The sequence below is a fragment of the Zootoca vivipara genome, unplaced genomic scaffold (genome assembly GCF_965207765.1).
Source record: "Zootoca vivipara unplaced genomic scaffold, rZooViv2.hap1.1 HAP1_SCAFFOLD_51, whole genome shotgun sequence".
Lineage (NCBI taxonomy): Eukaryota > Metazoa > Chordata > Lepidosauria > Squamata > Lacertidae > Zootoca > Zootoca vivipara.
In genome coordinates this window covers 21444-40803 of record NW_028291097.1, presented here as the reverse complement: position 1 = coordinate 40803, position 19360 = coordinate 21444, and the positions used below count along the sequence as shown (strand labels likewise).

Sequence of the window (19360 nt, the reverse complement as noted above, 5' to 3'; positions counted from 1 at the left end):
CCAGGTGACATTATTAGTGAGCATTCATCCTGATTGCTTCAAAGCAATTTTAGCACATTTCCCACTCACTTTCATTATCACAAAAGTCTGATTTTTCTGGGGAAGGTTTGTTGCACAGGACCTCCCAATCCACTATAATTGTGAGACATGAATTTTCTGGGATGTGATTGGACACCCCCCCCCCCGACAGCCTGAGAGCATCCTTAGAGTAGAAAGGAATAAATTTATCTGATTGATATAAACCTGTTCTACCTCCTGAGTATACCAAGTTAGAAAGAGCCCTTTTGCAGGCAGGTCCTGCTTGGGGGATTCTCACTGGCATCTGGTTGGCCACTGTGAGAACAGGATGCTGGACTAGAAGAACCATTGATGCAGCAAGTCATTTTATCTGTATTACAAGTCTGCAGTCTGTTCTTAAATCTAATCTTGCCCTTCCATTAGTTGCTTCATATATGAGAATAAGCAAGTAGGAAAAAATATGACAGCGCAATGGGTGCTGGTAATAATTTGTAACAAGGAGAGAACGGGAAGTTAATCTATGGATCGCTTGGTGAAATGTTTCAGAATCACTAGTTTAATGTAACAATGCCAATGAAGGTGTGTGTGTGTGTGTGTGTGTGTGTGTGTTTCTGTGTGTGTCTGTGTCTGTGTCTGTCTTTCTTTCTTTCTTGGTTGGTGTATGAAGTACCTCTGAGGCTTTGTATTTTCCTAGCAAGCATTCTGAGTTGCAGATTCCAGCAGCGAAATGGTAACTCCATACACAGGATGTGCAGAAGAGTGGTCCTTTCCCTTAAAACAACAAATAAAATCATTTTTAAAAGGTAAGTAATAGAAAATCACCCAACTTGTAGTTCAGTAGTCTTCAGTCTTTGGGGTCCTTTAGGCCAAACAGATAACTGGGAGCTCGTTTCATCTTATTTTGTAAGTTGGTGCTCCTCTTGTAACCCACCTTAGATCAGGCAGCAACACAGTAGTGTGTCCTGACTCACCAGTTGAAGACCAGTGGTTTTTCATTTAATTAACGAAGTAAATAGAGTAAAATAAGCAGGTTGCAGTGTTTGATCCCTAAAAGCTTAAGCTGATTTTGAAACAAAAACCATTCTAGAGGTATCTTGTCTAGGCTTCAGTTAAATCATTCAACTATTACAACTATTACAACTATCATTCAACTATTACAATATCAGTTTCAGACACCCCCCCTCCCCCTCCATAATTACATCTATTTTTGATAGGGGTTATATCATGGCAATGATGTGCCACCAGTGTTAGTAACTCAGTGATGTGGGAGGTTGGACAGGATGCATAAGGGGAACACGACACAGGCAGTTAGTGATTGTGCCGTGTGCCAGCCCGTCCTCCAGCCTGGGGAATTGTGGTTGTCTTATCAGCCAGCCCTTGGGTCTGCAGCTGCAGAATGCCAGGTTAGCTCCGAGAAAGACTCCCCTAATCCATGATCTGATTGTGGGTGAAGAGGCCAGTCTGACCTGTATCACTGAAACCTGGGAGGGTGAGCAGCATCAAGTTGGTCTCACTCAGCTGTACCTGTCTGGGTACTATTATCAGGGTAGGCCTGAGGCCAGGGAGGGGGGAGTTGCTGTGCGCCATAGAAATATCCCCCCTCTCTCCAGGCTCTCTGTCCACTTGCAGGGGAATCTAGTGTGTGTGTTCCTGGCTTTGGGCAATCAGGACACATTAGGGATTCTGCTGCTTTACCACTCATCTCACGGCTCAGCAGTCTCGCTGCCTGAGCTGACAGAGCTGGTCTCAGAGGCAGTGTTGAGGACCCCCAGACTGCTACTTTTGGGGTGCTTCAACTTCCATGCCGACATTGCCGAGGCAACTGGTCCTGGGGTGGCTGAGGACTTAATGGTTGCCACAATGACCATGGGGCTGTCCCAGCATGTCATCGGCCCATGTGACAGGCCACACTCTGAACCTTGTTTTCTTAACTAGGCAGGAAGAGGGTGATCTGAAAGTGGAGGAACTTGACATCAGTCCTTTGTGGTGGTCAGATCACTTCCTGTTGAGATTTAGGCTTTCAGCACCTTTCCCCCTCTGCAGAGGCAGGGGACCTACGAGGGACCTACTAAGATGGTCCACCCTTGGTTGCTGATGGATCCAATGGGTTTCCAGATGGCTCTGGGGAATTTTCTGGTGAAGCCCCACCTGACCTCTGTTGACACTATCATTCCTGAGCTCCCTCTCCTGCTTCGTAGAGCCTGTTAGGTATACCTCAGAGCTTAGGGCGAGGAAACAAGCTGGGAGACATATCAAATGCAAGTGGAAGAAAACTCCAGTCAGATGCAATAGAATACAGGTGAGGGCTCATCATTGAGCCTACCTAGTGGCAGTGAAGGCAGCAAAGAAGGAAAAGAATTTGTGAATGCAGAAGCATATAGGGTGGTATCTTACCACTGCAAGTACGGCAGGTTGGATGGCACCGCTCACAGCTGCCTGCATCACGATCAGCATAGTAATTTTCAGGACAGGAAATGTGACATTCATTTTTGGAGTGCAGCAGGAATAAATCTTTATCGCAGGACAGACAGTCTGTAGATTCTGGTCCCATACACTTCTTGCAACTTTTGTGACACCTCTCACAAGAGCCAGTAGAATTGTTTGCATAGTACCTGAAACAGACAAACAAAGCACACAAGGATTCTAGAGAAGGGTAATGTCTCTTGATTCTCTTTGCATTTTGAAAATCTGAATTGTTAACAGATGCTGGGTGTTTGTGCTTTGTAATAGCCATGAAGTTCTAACAAAACTTCTTCTTCTTGCAAAAGAAAAAGGGAGTGTGTGTTTGGTATTATTGCCACACACCTTGATCATTTTGGCAAGGATGGGTAATAAATTTAGTCTTACTATCTTGGCATTAACTGTTATGCTACAGCCAGCAGTTCTGAAAGAGTTCCAGCTTATAAACTAAACCTTCTTTTCGGGGAGTTGCAACATTAGTAAATATTGATAAAAATATCTTCCCCTTTCCACTTGGGTGTTAATTAGGAACATTAAAGATCATTTAGATTCAGTATGCCAATACATCCTTAGGCTACACTCCTCAATTCTAGGGAAATTATGTTACAGTTTAGCATAGCTCCTATCCAATTTGTTGTTGTTTAGTCATTTAGTCGTGTCCGACTCTTCATGACCCCATGGACCAGAGCACGCCAGGTACCCCTGTCTTCCATTGTCTCCCGCAGTTTGGTCAAACTCATGTTAGTAGCTTTAAGAACACTGTCCAACCATCTCGTCCTCTGTCGTCCCCTTCTCCTATCCAATAGAGCTTTTTAACTTGAGACCTAATGTCTTACCCAGTTGTACAAATTGATACACATCCCTTTTCTTGCTTGTACCAGCCTGGTGGGCAGGACAGGCACTGTCTGCTGTGCTTCCCATGGCAAGTCTCACAAGTCCTGTGGCAAGTGTGGCATTGGCCTTCATCCCTGTCCATATAATATCCATCTGGACAGACTTCAACACAGGTTCCATCTGCAGAGAGAACAGCACCAAATTACAGACAGGCAGCATCCCCGTTTTGCACTGCAATGAGAAACATCAACTCAACTGAGCTTGGGGATGCTGAAAGAGTCTTTCAAAAATCAATTCTTTCTCATTTTCACTTGTAACTCAGAAAAAGGTTATGGAAATCCTATGGCTGAGTTGCCAGGCACTATCACGTGAATGTCAGTGGAAGCTGGTGTTAAGGTGCAAAGAGTAAGTGGTTTGGAAAGGTCAGTTCCCTAGATCAGTGGTTCCCAACAGGTGGTCCGGGGACCCCCAGGGGTCCGCGAGCTATGCCAGAGGGGTCCTCAAGATCCTATTAGAATAAAAAATATATTAAATATATTTCGTATGATAACAGATTTTTTGTTTTGGCCGCTTCCTGCATGAGCAGAGTCTAGCGCAAAATTAGAATTAGATAGAGGCAGTAGTTCTGCTGTATGCCGCAAGGACTACAAGAAACTTGGAGATAAGGCAATGAAAAAGATCCTTCCATTTGCAACCACATATCGGTGTGAGCAAGCATTTTCTTCCATGTGTTTCATGAAAAACAAATATAGGAATCGGCTCGACATGTGGTCGGATTTCAGAGTGAAAGTTTCAAGTTTGGAACCTAATATTTCAGAAATAATGGACTCAAAGGACACATTTAACTCATCTCATTAAGAACTGAAAATTAAAACTAACTGTATACTGATGGAGTACTCTGTTGTAACTGTAAAAAACGCATAAATATAAAATATAAAAAGGCTCTTAATTTGGCTCTCACTTTTTAATTTTAGGATTAGGAATTAATGGGGGTCCTTGTCACAATAGCGGCTCGATGAGGGGTCCTCGAGAAAATTTTGTTGGGAACCCCTGCCCTAGATAAAAATCTACTGGAATATTCCCATCAGCAGAACGTTTGAGACTCTCATGATCTGATCCCGAGCACCTGCCCACTTCGCATGTTTCCCAGTCTCCTTGAATTGATTAGACAGCTCCGTGCAAGTTGCTTACTTTTGTGTTTAAGTGATTTGAGTCATTCACAAAAGAACTTAAATACAGAAGACGACAAAGAAGGATACAACCTTGGGAAAAGGGCAATGCTTACTGAGAAGAAGCGTATCTTGGGGACAGCTGAAACACTGATCTTCGGCAGGGCCTGTACACTCCAAACACTTCCTGTGACAAGGGCTGCATGCTTTGGTGTATCCATCATAGAACTCAGTGCTGGAGCAGCCTTGGGGCATCTCACACAGGCCTGAAGTAGTCATCAACAGACCTTCTGCACAGGTAAGGCAGTCAGTGGAAGAAGAACAGGTCTGACATGTCCTGTCGCAGTCTGAAATGTGATGAATCACAACTCTTTGTTCAAGGCTCTTACAAGTCCCAGGTGGCTATCTGGCTCCTTCTAGTCTATTTATACAATTAATTGTCCATCTCTAGCTTTTCCTATGTCTCTAATTGCAACTATTTCTGCATCCATATCTGTCTTTTCCATGGAATGCATGGTGTACCATTTATTCCCACTGCATTGGGTGGGCACTGTACTGAGACAGGCACCCACAACCAACACAGAATTGACACCAGCTGATAAGATAGGTGGTTGTGGTTTGGGGAAAATAGCTTTAGGGACCAAATTGGACACTACCGGGGGGCAAGCAATCCCCACCTCTGGGGTAAACTTGCACATAAGAAGTATGTGTGTATGTGTGGGGTGGGGTGGGACAAATAAGTCTTTAATTAGTTATTTTGTTGCATCAATACTGATAAAAATGATTTCTGACCTTTGCCTCTGAATTGAAAAACATACCTTTACAGATGTCAGTCTCTTCTTCATAGTAAGTGCCATCTGGACAATTTGAAAAACATTCACCATTGTATAGATAAAAGGAGCAATCGGTGCAGTCATTGGAATCTGGCCCATCACATTTTTTGCAGTCTTTATGGCAGGGGAAACAGCGGTTGGAGTCAGCAAAGAAGTCAGGAGGGCAAGAACGCAAACAATTCCCGTTGTGCAGGTGAAATGGTGGAAGGCACACTTTTGAGAAAGAGGAGAATATATCAGGATATGCAAAAGAATACAAAATATCACAGTGTGCTCTTGAATGTGCTATGAACTCTTCCTTTCCCTTGTTCTACATTTTGTTGGCTGCATTGCAACAAAACAAAAAACCCTTGCCACAGCCATGTCTCAACAAGAGCTCTTCTCTTCCTGCTATTTGCCGCTTAACTCGACAGGCTCACCCATCCCTAATCAGAATACAGCGATTTCCTTTCCGACTATATCAGAGTGGCACAATCCAAAACTCTAGTCATATCTGCATGTTTTTTGTAAAAGTCTTTGCAGTATTAATGTGAGGCACCAAATTTACACAAGCCGCTTGGCTCTTGGGTGGACCCCACATTGATATGCTAGCTAGGAAGAGCTGGCCAGGGAGATTCTAGATCAGAATGTACTGCAAAGTCTACAGGGCAGAAATATGCCAGACCTCAGTAAGCACCAATCTATTTTCCCCGGCACATTTTCCCCATGCTTTTGGTTTTGTCTCAAAACACCAAAATGGAAGAACACAAAACAGCCATTAAACATACCCCCCCCCCCCGCATTTCTAAATAGGCATTCATTTAACGACCTGGGTCAGTGCCATACTGCTGATTTTCTGCAGTACCTTTACATGAGCTCTTGATAATGCATTCCTGACACATCTCAGGGCAATCTCTACAAATGCCATCATCAGCAAAGTGCTTCTCTGAGCAGGCAAGTTTACATTCTGTTTGTTCTAGGAGAAAAGGACTTTCACAGGACAGACATCTGGTGGCATTTCCTTCACACGTATTACAAGGTCTGTCGCACTCTCTGCAGGCCCCATCTATGGTGAAAAAGCCCCTAAAGAAAGAAGCAAAGAATAAAAAAAGATCAAGCAACAGAATATGCTGTAAATAATCAGAGAATTAGAAAAGGCTCTTTGGGGTGAGCTGAAAGCTTTAAGAAAGCGTTCACAGTAGACATGGCTTGTGCACCATATGGCCTTAGATCTTGAGGTGTCAGGTCATCTTCTCTCCAATAATATATTATGCAGCCTGTCAGGGCTGACGGGCTTCCTCTCTTCACACAATCATCATGAGAGTCTCCTGACGGTTTTTATAGCCTTTATTTACAGTATTTACAACCGGTCATTAGCACATAATGATCATTCATCAGAGTCACTCAGTTCAGATCTCTGCTGAGGTCTGTGTTTACCCTTCCAGCAAGCCAGAAAATGGTGAATTCTCCCACTCCTCTCTTCTCTACACACTTCCGGAGAGCTGGCTTAACCCCCCCCCCCATTCTGAACTGGAACTTAACCCTTGTTGGTCCCGTGAGCTCCCTGGCTTTATATCCCTCCCTGTCTGTTCCTCTAGACTGACTTCAATAACTCTCTCCTCCTTCTCCCCCTCGGGCACACCTCCTTCTTCCTCCAACACTAAGTCTCACCCTCCATCTGGGAAACTTGAAACCTCTGGCTCATCCCTGACACAGCCTATGGGACTCTATGACTGCAATCCTATCCACACAAGGCCTGAAGCACAAGGACTTATTTGCAATTGAATGCATAGCTAAAAAAAAGGAAACAGAGGACTCTCCTCACATTATAAAACTCTTTAGTGAACTTTAACTGTTTAACCTGCTGTAGAAATAGTAGTTTGGCATAAGATGTCATTTGGCTATAATTATGCATGTATTGTCTAAACATCAGCTTCTGGGTTAGGTTGGGACATTTCATTATTTATCTATGTTGTTGTTGTTTAGTCGTTTACTCGTGTCCGACTCTTCATGACCCCATGGACCAGAGCACGCCAGGCACTCCTGTCTTCCACTGCCTCCTGCAGTTTGGTCAGACTCATGTTGGTAGCTTCGAGAACACTGTCCAACCATCTCGTCCTCTGTCGTCCCCTTCTCCCTGTTCCCTCCATCTTTCCCAACATCAGGGTCTTTTCCAGGGAGTCTTCTCTTCTCATGAGGTGGCCAAAGTACTGGAGCCTCAGCTTCAAGATCTGTGCTTCCAGTGAGCACTCAGGGCTGATTTCCTTAAGAATGGATAGGTTTGATCTTCTTGCAGTCCATGGGACTCTCAAGAGTCTCCTCTGGCACCAGAATTCAAAAGCATCAATTCTTCGGCGATCAGCCTTCTTTATGGTCCAGCTCTCACTTCCATACATCACTACTGGGAAAACCATAGCTTTAACTATACGGACCTTTGTCAGCAAGGTGATTCTCTGCTTTTTAAGATGCTGTCTAGGTTTGTCATCGCTTTTCTCCCAAGAAGCAGGTGTCTTTTAATTTCATGACTGCTGTCACCATCTGTAGTGATCATGGAACCCAAGAAAGTAAAATCTCTCACTGCCTCCATTTCCTCCCCTTCTACTTGCCAGGAGGTGATGGGACCAGTGGCCATGATCTTAGTTTTTTTTTATGTTGAGCTTCAGACCATATTTTGCACTCTCCTCTTTCACCCTCATTAAAAGGTTCTTTAATTCCTCCGCACTTTCTGCCATCAAGGTTGTGTCATCAGCATATCTGAGGTTGTTGATATTTTTTCCAGCAATCTTAATTCCGGTTTGGGATTCATCCAGTCCAGCCTTTCGCATGATGAATCTATCTATATGTATGCTGAAATAATTGTAATCATCATAATAAACAGTTTTTAATACGCTCCATTGGGAGCGTAACCATTACATTAAAAAACCCCACAACACTGTTGATGTAAAGACTGAGGAAGGAAATGGTTGCTTAACCAGTCCTGGGGTGGACGGCGGTTGTGGCCCATTGCATCAGGTCCTGACCCCTCAGAGCAATGCCAGGCAGGGCAGCCGACAGTTAGAAAATCCCCACGTCAGCCAATGGGAAGGGCAGGCATTTCCGCCAGACCCCATTTGAATTCTGACCAACTGAGCCAGTCCAAGGGGGTGGGGCCTGGGAGCAGACTAGAGTGGAGCAGGCTTCACTCTGACCCACCCCCTGGCTATAAAAAGGCAGTATGTCCCCTCCCCCATCCTTGGGACCACAGTCTACCAAGAGCACACCCTCCCACCCCACCTTCATAATTACACGTTGGGGCTTGTTGTATACAGTGGAACCTCGGTTTATGAACACCTCGGTTTACAAATTTTCGGGTTACGAACGCTGCGGACCCATCTGGAATGGATTAATTTACTTTCCATTACTTTCATTGGGAAAGTTCGCTTCATTTTATGAACGCTTCAGTTTATGAACAGACTTCCGGAACCAATTACACCCATGCTTCGGGTTAAGTACGCTTCAGGTTGAGTACTCCATGGACCCGTCTGGAACGGATTAATCCACTTTCTATTACTTTCAATGGGAAAGTTCGCTTCAGTTTATGAACGCTTCAGTTTATGAACAGACTTCCGGAACCAATTGTGTTCATAAACCGAGGTACCACTGTATTAACATTTCTTCCCTCTAAGGTTATGTGGGTTTGTTGTGCTTCTATAATAGTTGCCGCATTCGTTGCCGGGAAGGAATTTGCCTGAAAACAGATTGGTCCCATTTGCAGGTTTTGCCTTCCCCATAGCAGTAGTCCCAACTTTGGCGGATAAGGCATTGGGTGGAATCCTTAATCTAACATTTCGGGCGGGGGGTGAAGTGGGGCCTCACCCCCACCTCAGAACCACACGGTCACAGGGGTACCTTGTTAGAGGGGTATAGGTGGAAGAGACCTGTGTCTTGCTATGGAACCTGAATCCCATGATTGACCCTGCCATGTGTCAGCCCAGCTGCAGAGTTGGCATCTATGGACTAGGCCTAGCTTCCTGGGGAGGGGTCACTGTGAGTAAAACCGCAATGCATTTCTCAGCACCCCCATTTGCAAATTGGCAATTGTTCTGAAGCATTCAGGTCATTATGCAGCTTTCTAGAACCAGAAGGATGAGATCCATTTTGTGTCACAGAAAATACGAAGGTGAGAACAACATAGAAGTATGTGAAGGAAAACTGCATGTCTGCACAGATTAATATAAATGGAAACGTACTTGGGACACTCCTGCAAGCATTTGCCTTTGTGCAAATAGCGTGGTATGTCTGCATCGGAGTGACACTCACAACGTCTTGTCTTCACATTTCCAAAAGTTCCTCGTGGGCAAGTGTGGATACAAGACTTGCCAAAAAGAAATCTCTCTGAAAATAATGGAACAGGCAAAGCATGTTGTGACAAATTGAAGCACTTTTAAAATGTTTATTTCTGCCCGGCTGGCAAAGAGTTAACCCACCTCCAGCCTGACTGGCATAGAACTCTGATGGGGGCGGGACTGTGCCCGGTTTGAAAGGAGGGAGGGTTGGTTTGGTCAGTTAGGAGGGAGAGGGAGGAAGGTGTGGTGTGATGTTATGTGGTGGCTTGTTAGAAGACAGTGAAGAGGCTAGGAAAACTTAAAGTTAAATGTTTGACTGAGTTTATTTTGTAAAACTGGAACAAAGCTAATTAATAAATGACACGTTAAAGAATCACTTATGTTTTTAACACAATAAAACTTCATCTCTGTTTTTGCCAACAAGAGGTCCGTCTGTATTTTTCCAGCGAGGTACCAGGACTCACAGCCGTGGTGACTCAAGAGAGAGCCAAACTCACCTCAGGCAGGGAGGTGGTGGTTTGTGTCCTGAAGTTACACGGAGGAGGCTTAGAAGGGTAACCTGAGGTGCCAAGAAGTTGCCAGAGTGCCTAGGGCAAACTTCTACAGTGGGGGAATCCAACTGAGGGAGACCCTTTACAGGAGGCTAGAGGTTATTCCTGGGGGACAGCCTAGAGTTTCTTAAGGTACCAGGCCACGTAGGCTGGAAGGCTCTCCTTACTTAGAAACCCATTAGGAAAAGGGGTTTATTTTTGAGGCGGCAGGAGAAGAGGGTGGGTGTTTTCCCCTCTGTATTCCTGTGTCGCAGTGATAGTAAGGTAGAGTGGGACCCGGGTCGTCACATTTTTGGTGGCAGCGTCGTGATCGAAATTCAAAGCTCACGCGCCTAGTTTGGTTTGAGTCTGTCAGGATTTTCCTGTGAGGAAAATGACTCACGTAAGAAAACCCAGAGAGGCAAAAGGAGATGAAAGAACGGAAGGGGCTGAGGGAAGCCCAGGTTCTGAGGTAGAACTGATGAAACTACGAATTGAGATGGCCCGAATTGAAGCTGAGAGGGAAAAGATAGCAGCTGAAAGTGAGAGGGAAAAAGCCAGAATTGAAAGTGAGAGAGAAAAAGCCAGAATTGAAGCTGAGAGGGAAAAGATAGCAGCTGAAAGTGAGAGGGAAAAAGCCAGAATTGAAGCTGAGAGGGAAAAGATAGCATCTGAAAGTGAGAGGGAAAAAGCTAGAATTGAAGCTGAGGAGAGAATGCAGTCCGAGAGGTTAAGGGTTCAATTAGAACAGGACAGAATGAAGCTTGAAGAGATACGTTTGCGATCAGAATTAACTAGTAGCCCAGTTAACAATGATAGTATCGCAATTAATTTAAAAAGGTTCCCCAAATTTGGAAAAGACGATAATGTCGAATCGTTTCTATTTACCTTCGAACGCGTTTGTGTGGAATTTCAAATACCTGAGGAGAACTGGATGCTTTATTTAAGACCTCAAATTTGTGGGATACTAAGTGAAATTTATGCTGACCTGAGGGAAGAAGAGCTGTCAAGTTACCAAGTATTTAAGCAAAGGGTCAGGGTTCGATGTGGACTCACGGCTGAACAAAGCAGAAAGGCTTTTCGTGAGGCAAAAAAGGAACATAAAGAGACTTATGCCCAACTAGCTAGCCGCTTAGATAAATTACTTGACAGATGGATTCAAGGGAGTGGAGTGAAGGACTTTGATGAGTTAAAACAATTAATTTGTTTAGAACAATTTTTTAAGCAAATCCCTAGCAATTTACGTTGGTTCTTGAGGGATAAAAAACTGAAAACTGTGGCACAGGTTGCTGAGGTCTTAGACGAACTACAAGGAGATTTCAATGAAATAGCATTCCCAAAACACTCACAGAAGGGTAATCCATGGAGAAACAGAGAAAATAAAGACAGGCAAGAAAATTTTCCTGTCAGGGAATCAGTTTCTGACAAGACAGGGTCTAAGAAAATCACTTGTTTTTTCTGTAATCGTGAGGGCCATGTACGTGCCAGGTGCCCCCTGCTGGTTAAATCGCAAACTACACCTACTGCAGCTAAACAAGTAAAACTGGTAATGCAGTCACAGGAAAATAGCTCGCCTCTGACAGAAGGCTCAGAGAAATCAGACAGTCCAGCTGAGACTACTTCTAAGGTCTTACAGGTCTGGAGGGCTGAGCAGGAGTGCAACCAAGATTACATGGAGCCAATTGAATTAAATGGTCAGTCTTTTTTAGGTTTGAGGGACACAGGAGCAGAAGTCTCACTTGTCAAATCACAATTTGTTCCAAAGGAGCAGTACCTCAAGGGTCAGTCCTATAGTTTAAAAGGCATATGGGGCCCACATTTTGAAGTACCATTAGCTGAAGTTGATATTACCTACAAAGGATTTTGTGGCAAATGGAGAGTAGGAATCCTAAATGAATTGGAGGTACCCTTTTTAATAGGGAATGACCTAGCTAGTCAGAAGCACCGTATTCAAGTGATAACTAGGTCACAGTCTCAAGTCACTGAGAGTAATCCTCCTGCAGTTATAGAGTCACCCATAGATCCTAGTGAGGGTGAAGGGCTGATTAGCGTGCCAGTGGTCCAGGAGCACGGTGCCCAATTCTTGAGTGATCAAAAAGAGGATGAAACTATAAAAGAGCTGTGGGGTAAAGCACAAAGTCCTAATGCCGAAGTAACTGTGGAGAACCCCTGCTTATTTACCACCATTGAGGGAAGACTGTATAGAATTTCTAGGAGGAGGAAAACTGCTGCGGTTTGGGAAAGGAAGAAACAGTTAGTGTTGCCAAGAGCTTACCGGTTGCAAGTGCTACAAATGGCACACGACGCACCCTCAGCAGCGCATCTAGGCATTAGAAAGACTAGTGATAGAATCCAAGCAAGATTTTACTGGCCTGGGATGGGCAAAGACATCAAAGAGTATTGCAAGTCCTGTGTGATCTGCCAAAAAGCAGGCAAAAGAGCGGACAAAACGCGAGGCTTGTTACAGTCTATTCCCGTAATTACTGAGCCCTTTTCCAGAGTAGGAGTGGACATCCTCGGGCCTATCTCCAGAGTTACAAAAAGGGGGAATAAGTTTATTTTATGCCTAGTGGATTATGCTACGCGCTATCCAGAAGCAATACCTCTAAAGGACATTGATTCCAAGACTGTAGCAAAAGCCCTCATGTCGGTGTTCTTAAGGCTTGGATTCCCCAAAGAAATTATAACAGATTTAGGGACATCCTTCACGTCCAAGACCATGGAAGAGCTTTTAACTCTTTGTGGAATTAAGCATGTTAAAACTACGGCTTATCATCCACAGTCGAATGGCTTGACGGAGAAATTTAATTCGACCCTGAGCCGGATGCTAAAAACCTATTCCATCAATCATCCTAACGACTGGGATGAGAGGCTGCAACACTTCCTATTTGGTTATCGTGAAGTGCCGCAGGAGAGCACAGGGTTCAGTCCTTTTGAACTCCTATTTGGACGACAGCCACGAGGACCCCTAGACTTGATGAAAGCAGCGTGGTCAGGGGAGGAGCAGATCGACAGCCCTGATGTTGTGACGTATCTACAGGAGCTGCAGAGCGACCTTCAAGAGCTACGGGAGCAAGCTGCTCACAACTTGCAGCAGGCACAGCGTCGACAGAAGCAGTGGTATGATGCACACGCAAGAGACAGAACTTTCCAGCCTGGTGACAGTGTGCTCGTGTTAAGAACAAGACGTCGAAAGAAGTTGGAGATGTCGTGGGACGGTCCCTTCAAAGTGGTCGAGAGGATATCTGCGGTGAACTATTTGGTAGAGTTAGATGGGGAAGGGAACCGATGTAAAAACTTTCATGTAAATTTACTTAAGCCTTATTTTGACAGAAATAAGTTGGTGTTACAAGTAAAGGGGAAGGTGACCCAAGGGATTCATTTAACTGGGTGGGGAGAGCTAAGTAAGGGCACAACTCTAGCCGAGGTGTCATTCGACGAAGGTCTGACCCCAGAGCAAAAGGAGCAGTTAAAAATAGTCCTTGCTCAGTTTGCTCAGATCTTCTCAAACATCCCAGGGAGGACCAACCTAGCAACTCATAAAATAGATACGGGGGAAGCAAGACCCATAGCTACCCCTCCTTACAGAGTGACGGGGGAGCACGCCGACTTGGTCTCTTCAGAGATCAGGGAGATGCTTGCACTGGGATTGATTGAGCCCTCTTACAGCCCCTGGTCATCGCCCCTGCTCTTGGTCAGGAAGCCAGACAATACCTTTCGTCCCTGTGTAGACTTCAGAAAGTTGAACCAGGTGACCGTGCCGGACGTTTACCCCATGCCACGGGTGGACGACTTGGTTGAGACCATAGGAAAAGCGAATTATATATCTACACTTGACTTAACAAAAGGGTACTGGCAAGTGGAAATGGATCCCTTAGACAAGCCCAAAACCGCTTTCATCACTAGAGATGGGTTGTTTGAATTTAAAGTGTTGCCTTTTGGATTAAAGAACGCGGCAGCCACGTTCCAGCGACTCATCGATAGGATGCTAAGGGGTCTGAATACGTTCGCCCTTGCTTACATTGACGACATAGCGGTATTTAGCCCATCGTGGAGAGATCACTTACAACACCTAAGTGTGGTTTTCCAGAGGATAAAAGCGGCAGGCTTAACAGTAAAAGCGGCTAAGTGTCAGATGGGGAAAAGACAGGTTAAATACTTAGGCCATGTTCTCGGAGGGGGAGTGATCAGGCCAGATACTAACAAAGTGGAAGCCATCAGAGGCTGGCCGGCTCCCAAAACTAAGAAGCAGGTGCGTGCCTTTATAGGAGCTATAGGTTATTATAGGCGTTTTATCCCCCAGTTCAGCACTCATGCGGCTGTGTTGAGTGACTGTACGAAGAAAAGCCGCCCGGACAAGATTATCTGGACATCACAGTGTCAACAAGCTTTTGAACTTTTAAAGGCTGCTCTGATGACAGAGCCCATTTTAAAAGCACCTGATTTCTTTTGCCCTTTTAATTTAATGACGGACGCTTCAGGTGTTGGTTTAGGTGCAGTGCTGGCACAGGAGGGAGAAGGAGGGTTTTTACACCCAGTATTATATATCAGCCGGAAGCTATTGGAGAGGGAAAAGCACCTCTCCACCATAGAACTCGAATGCCTAGCGATTTTGTGGTCCGTAGGTAAACTGAAGCCTTACCTGTGGGGCCGAAAGTTTACCCTATATACCGATCACTCACCGCTGAAATGGCTAAACCAAATGAAGGGTAACAACAGTAAGTTAGTCAGGTGGAGCATGCAGTTACAGGATTACACTTTTGATGTCAAACACATAAGTGGGAAGGAAAACATCATAGCGGACGCCTTATCCAGGTATTTTTGAGAGGTATAGGATGGTGCAAATTATTATATGAAACGGTAATAACCCTAGCAGAACATTTGTGCTTAGGCATTATAGTCTGACACATGCCAAACATGGTTTATCTGTGTACAAGTTTATGAGATGTTAATTTAGTTGACTTTGTAATATGAATGTTATAGAATGCATTGAAGTATTTTTAACCCCAAGCCCATTGCTTTGGCATTGCTCTAGTTAGTTAAGAGCAAGCCGACGCAATGTCTTTGTGGTGGGGGAGATATGTGACAAATTGAAGCACTTTTAAAATGTTTATTTCTGCCCGGCTGGCAAAGAGTTAACCCACCTCCAGCCTGACTGGCATAGAACTCTGATGGGGGCGGGACTGTGCCCGGTTTGAAAGGAGGGAGGGTTGGTTTGGTCAGTTAGGAGGGAGAGGGAGGAAGGTGTGGTGTGATGTTATGTGGTGGCTTGTTAGAAGACAGTGAAGAGGCTAGGAAAACTTAAAGTTAAATGTTTGACTGAGTTTATTTTGTAAAACTGGAACAAAGCTAATTAATAAATGACACGTTAAAGAATCACTTATGTTTTTAACACAATAAAACTTCATCTCTGTTTTTGCCAACAAGAGGTCCGTCTGTATTTTTCCAGCGAGGTACCAGGACTCACAGCCGTGGTGACTCAAGAGAGAGCCAAACTCACCTCAGGCAGGGAGGTGGTGGTTTGTGTCCTGAAGTTACACGGAGGAGGCTTAGAAGGGTAACCTGAGGTGCCAAGAAGTTGCCAGAGTGCCTAGGGCAAACTTCTACAGTGGGGGAATCCAACTGAGGGAGACCCTTTACAGGAGGCTAGAGGTTATTCCTGGGGGACAGCCTAGAGTTTCTTAAGGTACCAGGCCACGTAGGCTGGAAGGCTCTCCTTACTTAGAAACCCATTAGGAAAAGGGGTTTATTTTTGAGGCGGCAGGAGAAGAGGGTGGGTGTTTTCCCCTCTGTATTCCTGTGTCGCAGTGATAGTAAGGTAGAGTGGGACCAGGGTCGTCACACATGTTTTGAAAGACATTTTGCATGACATTTTGCATTTGCATGACATTTTGGAAATTCCAACTAATTCAAGAATTAACGGAGAGTTAATTAGGGTGCTTTTTTGTATGCATGTATAAATAAATACTGTTATGTTTTAATGAATTCTTAACTGTATGTTCTCCACTCATGCATAAAACCTATCTTTAAACAATAACGTTTTTTTCTAGCATTAGCTGAAATCTATGAGAATATACCCAAACCTCTTGATAATGACAATGTGTAGCAACAAAGAAGATGAATGCTGTTACCTTGGGGACATGAAGTGCATGTGCTGGCAGTTTTCTCACAGGTTTGGCATGAAGGATCACATCGCTCAAACTGAGTAGTTGTTGCTGTATTAGGAGATAAGGAGGAAATGAGTTAATAATATCGCTTTATTTATTTGTGGGCATGCGTGCCCAGAATACATGGTTCCAGATATGATTATTTAGTATCATTTAGATAATAAAGGGAAATAAATTCAAATCTTGCTGAGATGATGAGACTTTCACCTTGACTGGAGATATTGCCCATAGTAACACAGAATATGAATGAAATAAGGGGTGGGAACAATGTCTACGAATCAGCAAGTAGCACCCATCTAGATTTCTGTTAATTACTTGATTCACTTTTTGCAACTGAAATTCTGATTTTAAAATGTGCAGAAATATACAAGCCACAGTGGCCTTCTACCGAATGCAATCCTATTAGAACAGCTTTCATGCCCTCCAACATTTCTCGGATGAAAATAGGGACTCTTCATGACCCCTATTCGACAACAACAATATTTATATATCACCCATTTGCCTGGGTTGCCCAGCCACTCTGGGCTCCTTCCAACATATAAAAAACACAATAAAACAGTTGCTGCCACTGTGGCAGCAGGGCCACGCAAATGCATTCCTTGGAGGCCGGATCTGCTGCCCATGGGGATCCTGCTGCCTGAGGCGGTCTCCTCACCTTGCCTCATGGGTGAGCCAGCCCTGCAAATCAGGTTCATTGCAGCTGATAATCGTCCTCACTTTGCTAAAGGGAATTGATAATCCACGTCTGCTCACAATGCCAGCGTGAGAACGTCAGAGAGTATCGGTGTACCCCCATGGTGTCTATTATACATGAAACATTGCCTTATGTGTCCCTACACAGGACTGGCCTGTGACCTTTTGTTACCTGAAGTGAAAGGCGATATGATACCTCCTTCCCATTCTACATGCAAAAACCAACTGGACTGGCAGCTTGGTCTTCTTTAAAACTCTGGCAGTACGATAACATTTTTCATTACACCTGAGGCAGTAAGCTGGTTAAAGGCTCAGGATAGGTCATGGGGTAACCAGAGCTCTTTTGTACAAACAGAGGTGAATGACTAGGGCAGTCAGAAGAGGAAGTAAAGAGGGAGAAGGGCCAGTGTTGCCCGCAGCACCCCTGACCATCATTCAAGGCACCCCAGGGTGCTACGGCACACTGGTTGAAAACCACTGAACTAGGGAGCTCAGGAGAAACAGAAGGAGTACTGCTGCTGACCGCAGTTGCCTCATTTTGTTCCTATGTCGATGATATCCTTATTTATCATTAGCTAGCACAGCTGATCTTACCCTCTGTTCTCAAACTAAAAATGGTAATATTCAAGGTTTGCATAATGCTTCTTCTGGCTGCAAGATCAGGAGTCAGCAAACTTTTTCAGCAGGGGGCTGGTCCACTGTCCCTCAGACCTTGTGGGGGGCTAGACTATATGGGGGGAATGAACAAATTCCTATGCCCCACAAATAACCCAGAGATGCATTTTAAAGAAAAGGACACATTCTACTCATGTAAAAACACGCTGATTCCTGGACTGTCAGCAGGCCAGATTTATAAGGTGATTGGGCCAGATCCAGCCCCCAGGCCTTAGTTTGCCTACCCATGTGCAAGATTATTAGTGCTGTAATATTTCTGAGTCTCCACCAGAGGGGACTATGTACTAGGCATTGTGGCCTTACAAAGTACATGAGACATGAAATGCGGACCAGTCAACAATTGTATCTTCCAGTCAGATGGAAATGCTTATAAATACTTACGTCCACAGCTGCTTTTGACATTACCCATCTCTTAAACCATAGCTGCCAAGTTTTCCCTTTTCTCGCGAGGAAGCCTATTCAGCATAAGGGGAAATCCCTTAAAAAAAGGGATAACTTGGCAGCTATGCTTAAACTACATTCAGATATAATTTAAAAGGGGCTGAAAATGCATCTCTGTCCCAGGGAAGATCTGAAAACTTCCAGGATTTTCCTGAATGTGCTTCTTCACAGGGATACAGTATCAGGTATGCTACTTAAAAAGCTGCACATGTTGATATGCAAAAGGTCACGAACTGTGATGTAACCAAATATCCTTTCACTTCATTTAGTCTAGTAATACAGCAATATCTTCTACTGTATCCACCTGGTCTCCCTGAATGCATTTTTTTCAGTAGTCAAAGTAACAAGTGGAAAAGCCAACAACATAATTACACCTCTAGGTCCATGGGGATTAGGAATTCTACAATTTGAAATCACTAGGGCAGGCACGTCCAACAGGTAGATCGTGATCTACCAGTAGATCACTGGACGCCTGTGGTAGATCAATGGCAGATCACTGGCTTCCCCCAAAGAAACTCAACAACTTTGGCTCCCCTAAAAAAAGCTCAATTTTTTTGCCCTGCACCCCCCCCCAAATGGCACATTCCTTCTCCCTAAAAAAGCTCAACAACAACTTTGATCTGAATGCCTTAAAAACGGGCCTTCCTCCTCCCCAAAAAAGCTCAACAACTTTGACTTGAACCCCAAAAAAGGGGGTAGATCACAGCAAGTTTTTAACTCTGTAAGTAGATCGCAGTCTCTTGGCAGTTGGCCACCCCTGCACTAGGGCATGTGATGAACAACTTGTGGGCAACTGGATGCATATTTGATTTCTTGTAGGTCAGTGAACTGCTGCTCAGGCATTAAGCCACAGATGTATACATGTCTCAGTATTATCTGGGCAAGAGTTCTTCTGATATTATGTCTATTCAAGGCAGCTAGATTGAGATTCCTATTAATGAACAACCACTTTTCCTGGGCAATTTATTGCCTTCAACTAACAATGAAATCCCAATCCTGTCTATTCAGAAACAAATCCTATTGCATTCAGTGGGGCTTACTTCCAGACAAGGGTTGCAGCGTAAAACAGTAACTTTAGATGAAGCAGAGCTCAACAGACCGAGAAACTGGGCAAGGTACTCTCAGTACAAAGTCCTTCATTCCACACCCGAGAAATTCCTGTGATTACTTGAACAGAGTAGATTGTTGTAATCTCTTCACTCAGTACATTTACTATTATTTCCAGTGCCTGGAAAC

General features: G+C 44.4%; 1 protein-coding gene across 1 annotated transcript; it reads right to left on the bottom strand.

Annotated features, from left to right (window-relative positions):
• Positions 1-26: 26 nt before the first annotated feature.
• On the bottom strand, positions 27-16980 carry LOC148683033 (proprotein convertase subtilisin/kexin type 5-like). Its single transcript, XM_088660224.1, has 8 exons — positions 16971-16980; positions 9523-9667; positions 6159-6376; positions 5300-5527; positions 4598-4828; positions 3315-3492; positions 2413-2630; positions 27-789 (listed from the first exon to the last, which is right to left on the bottom strand). Exons 1-8 carry the CDS (start codon positions 16978-16980, stop codon positions 575-577), a joined length of 1443 nt encoding a protein of 480 aa, XP_088516350.1. The 3' UTR covers positions 27-574.
• Between the last annotated feature and the right edge of the window lie 2380 nt (positions 16981-19360).

Coding starts and splice junctions, on each gene's coding strand:
- LOC148683033 (XM_088660224.1), bottom strand. Junction 3,493..4,597: donor CCAAGATACGCTTCTTCTCA/GTAAGCATTGCC, acceptor TTCTCTCTGCAG/ATGGAACCTGTGTTGAAGTC. Junction 790..2,412: donor AACCTGCCGTACTTGCAGTG/GTAAGATACCAC, acceptor TGTTGTTTTAAG/GGAAAGGACCACTCTTCTGC.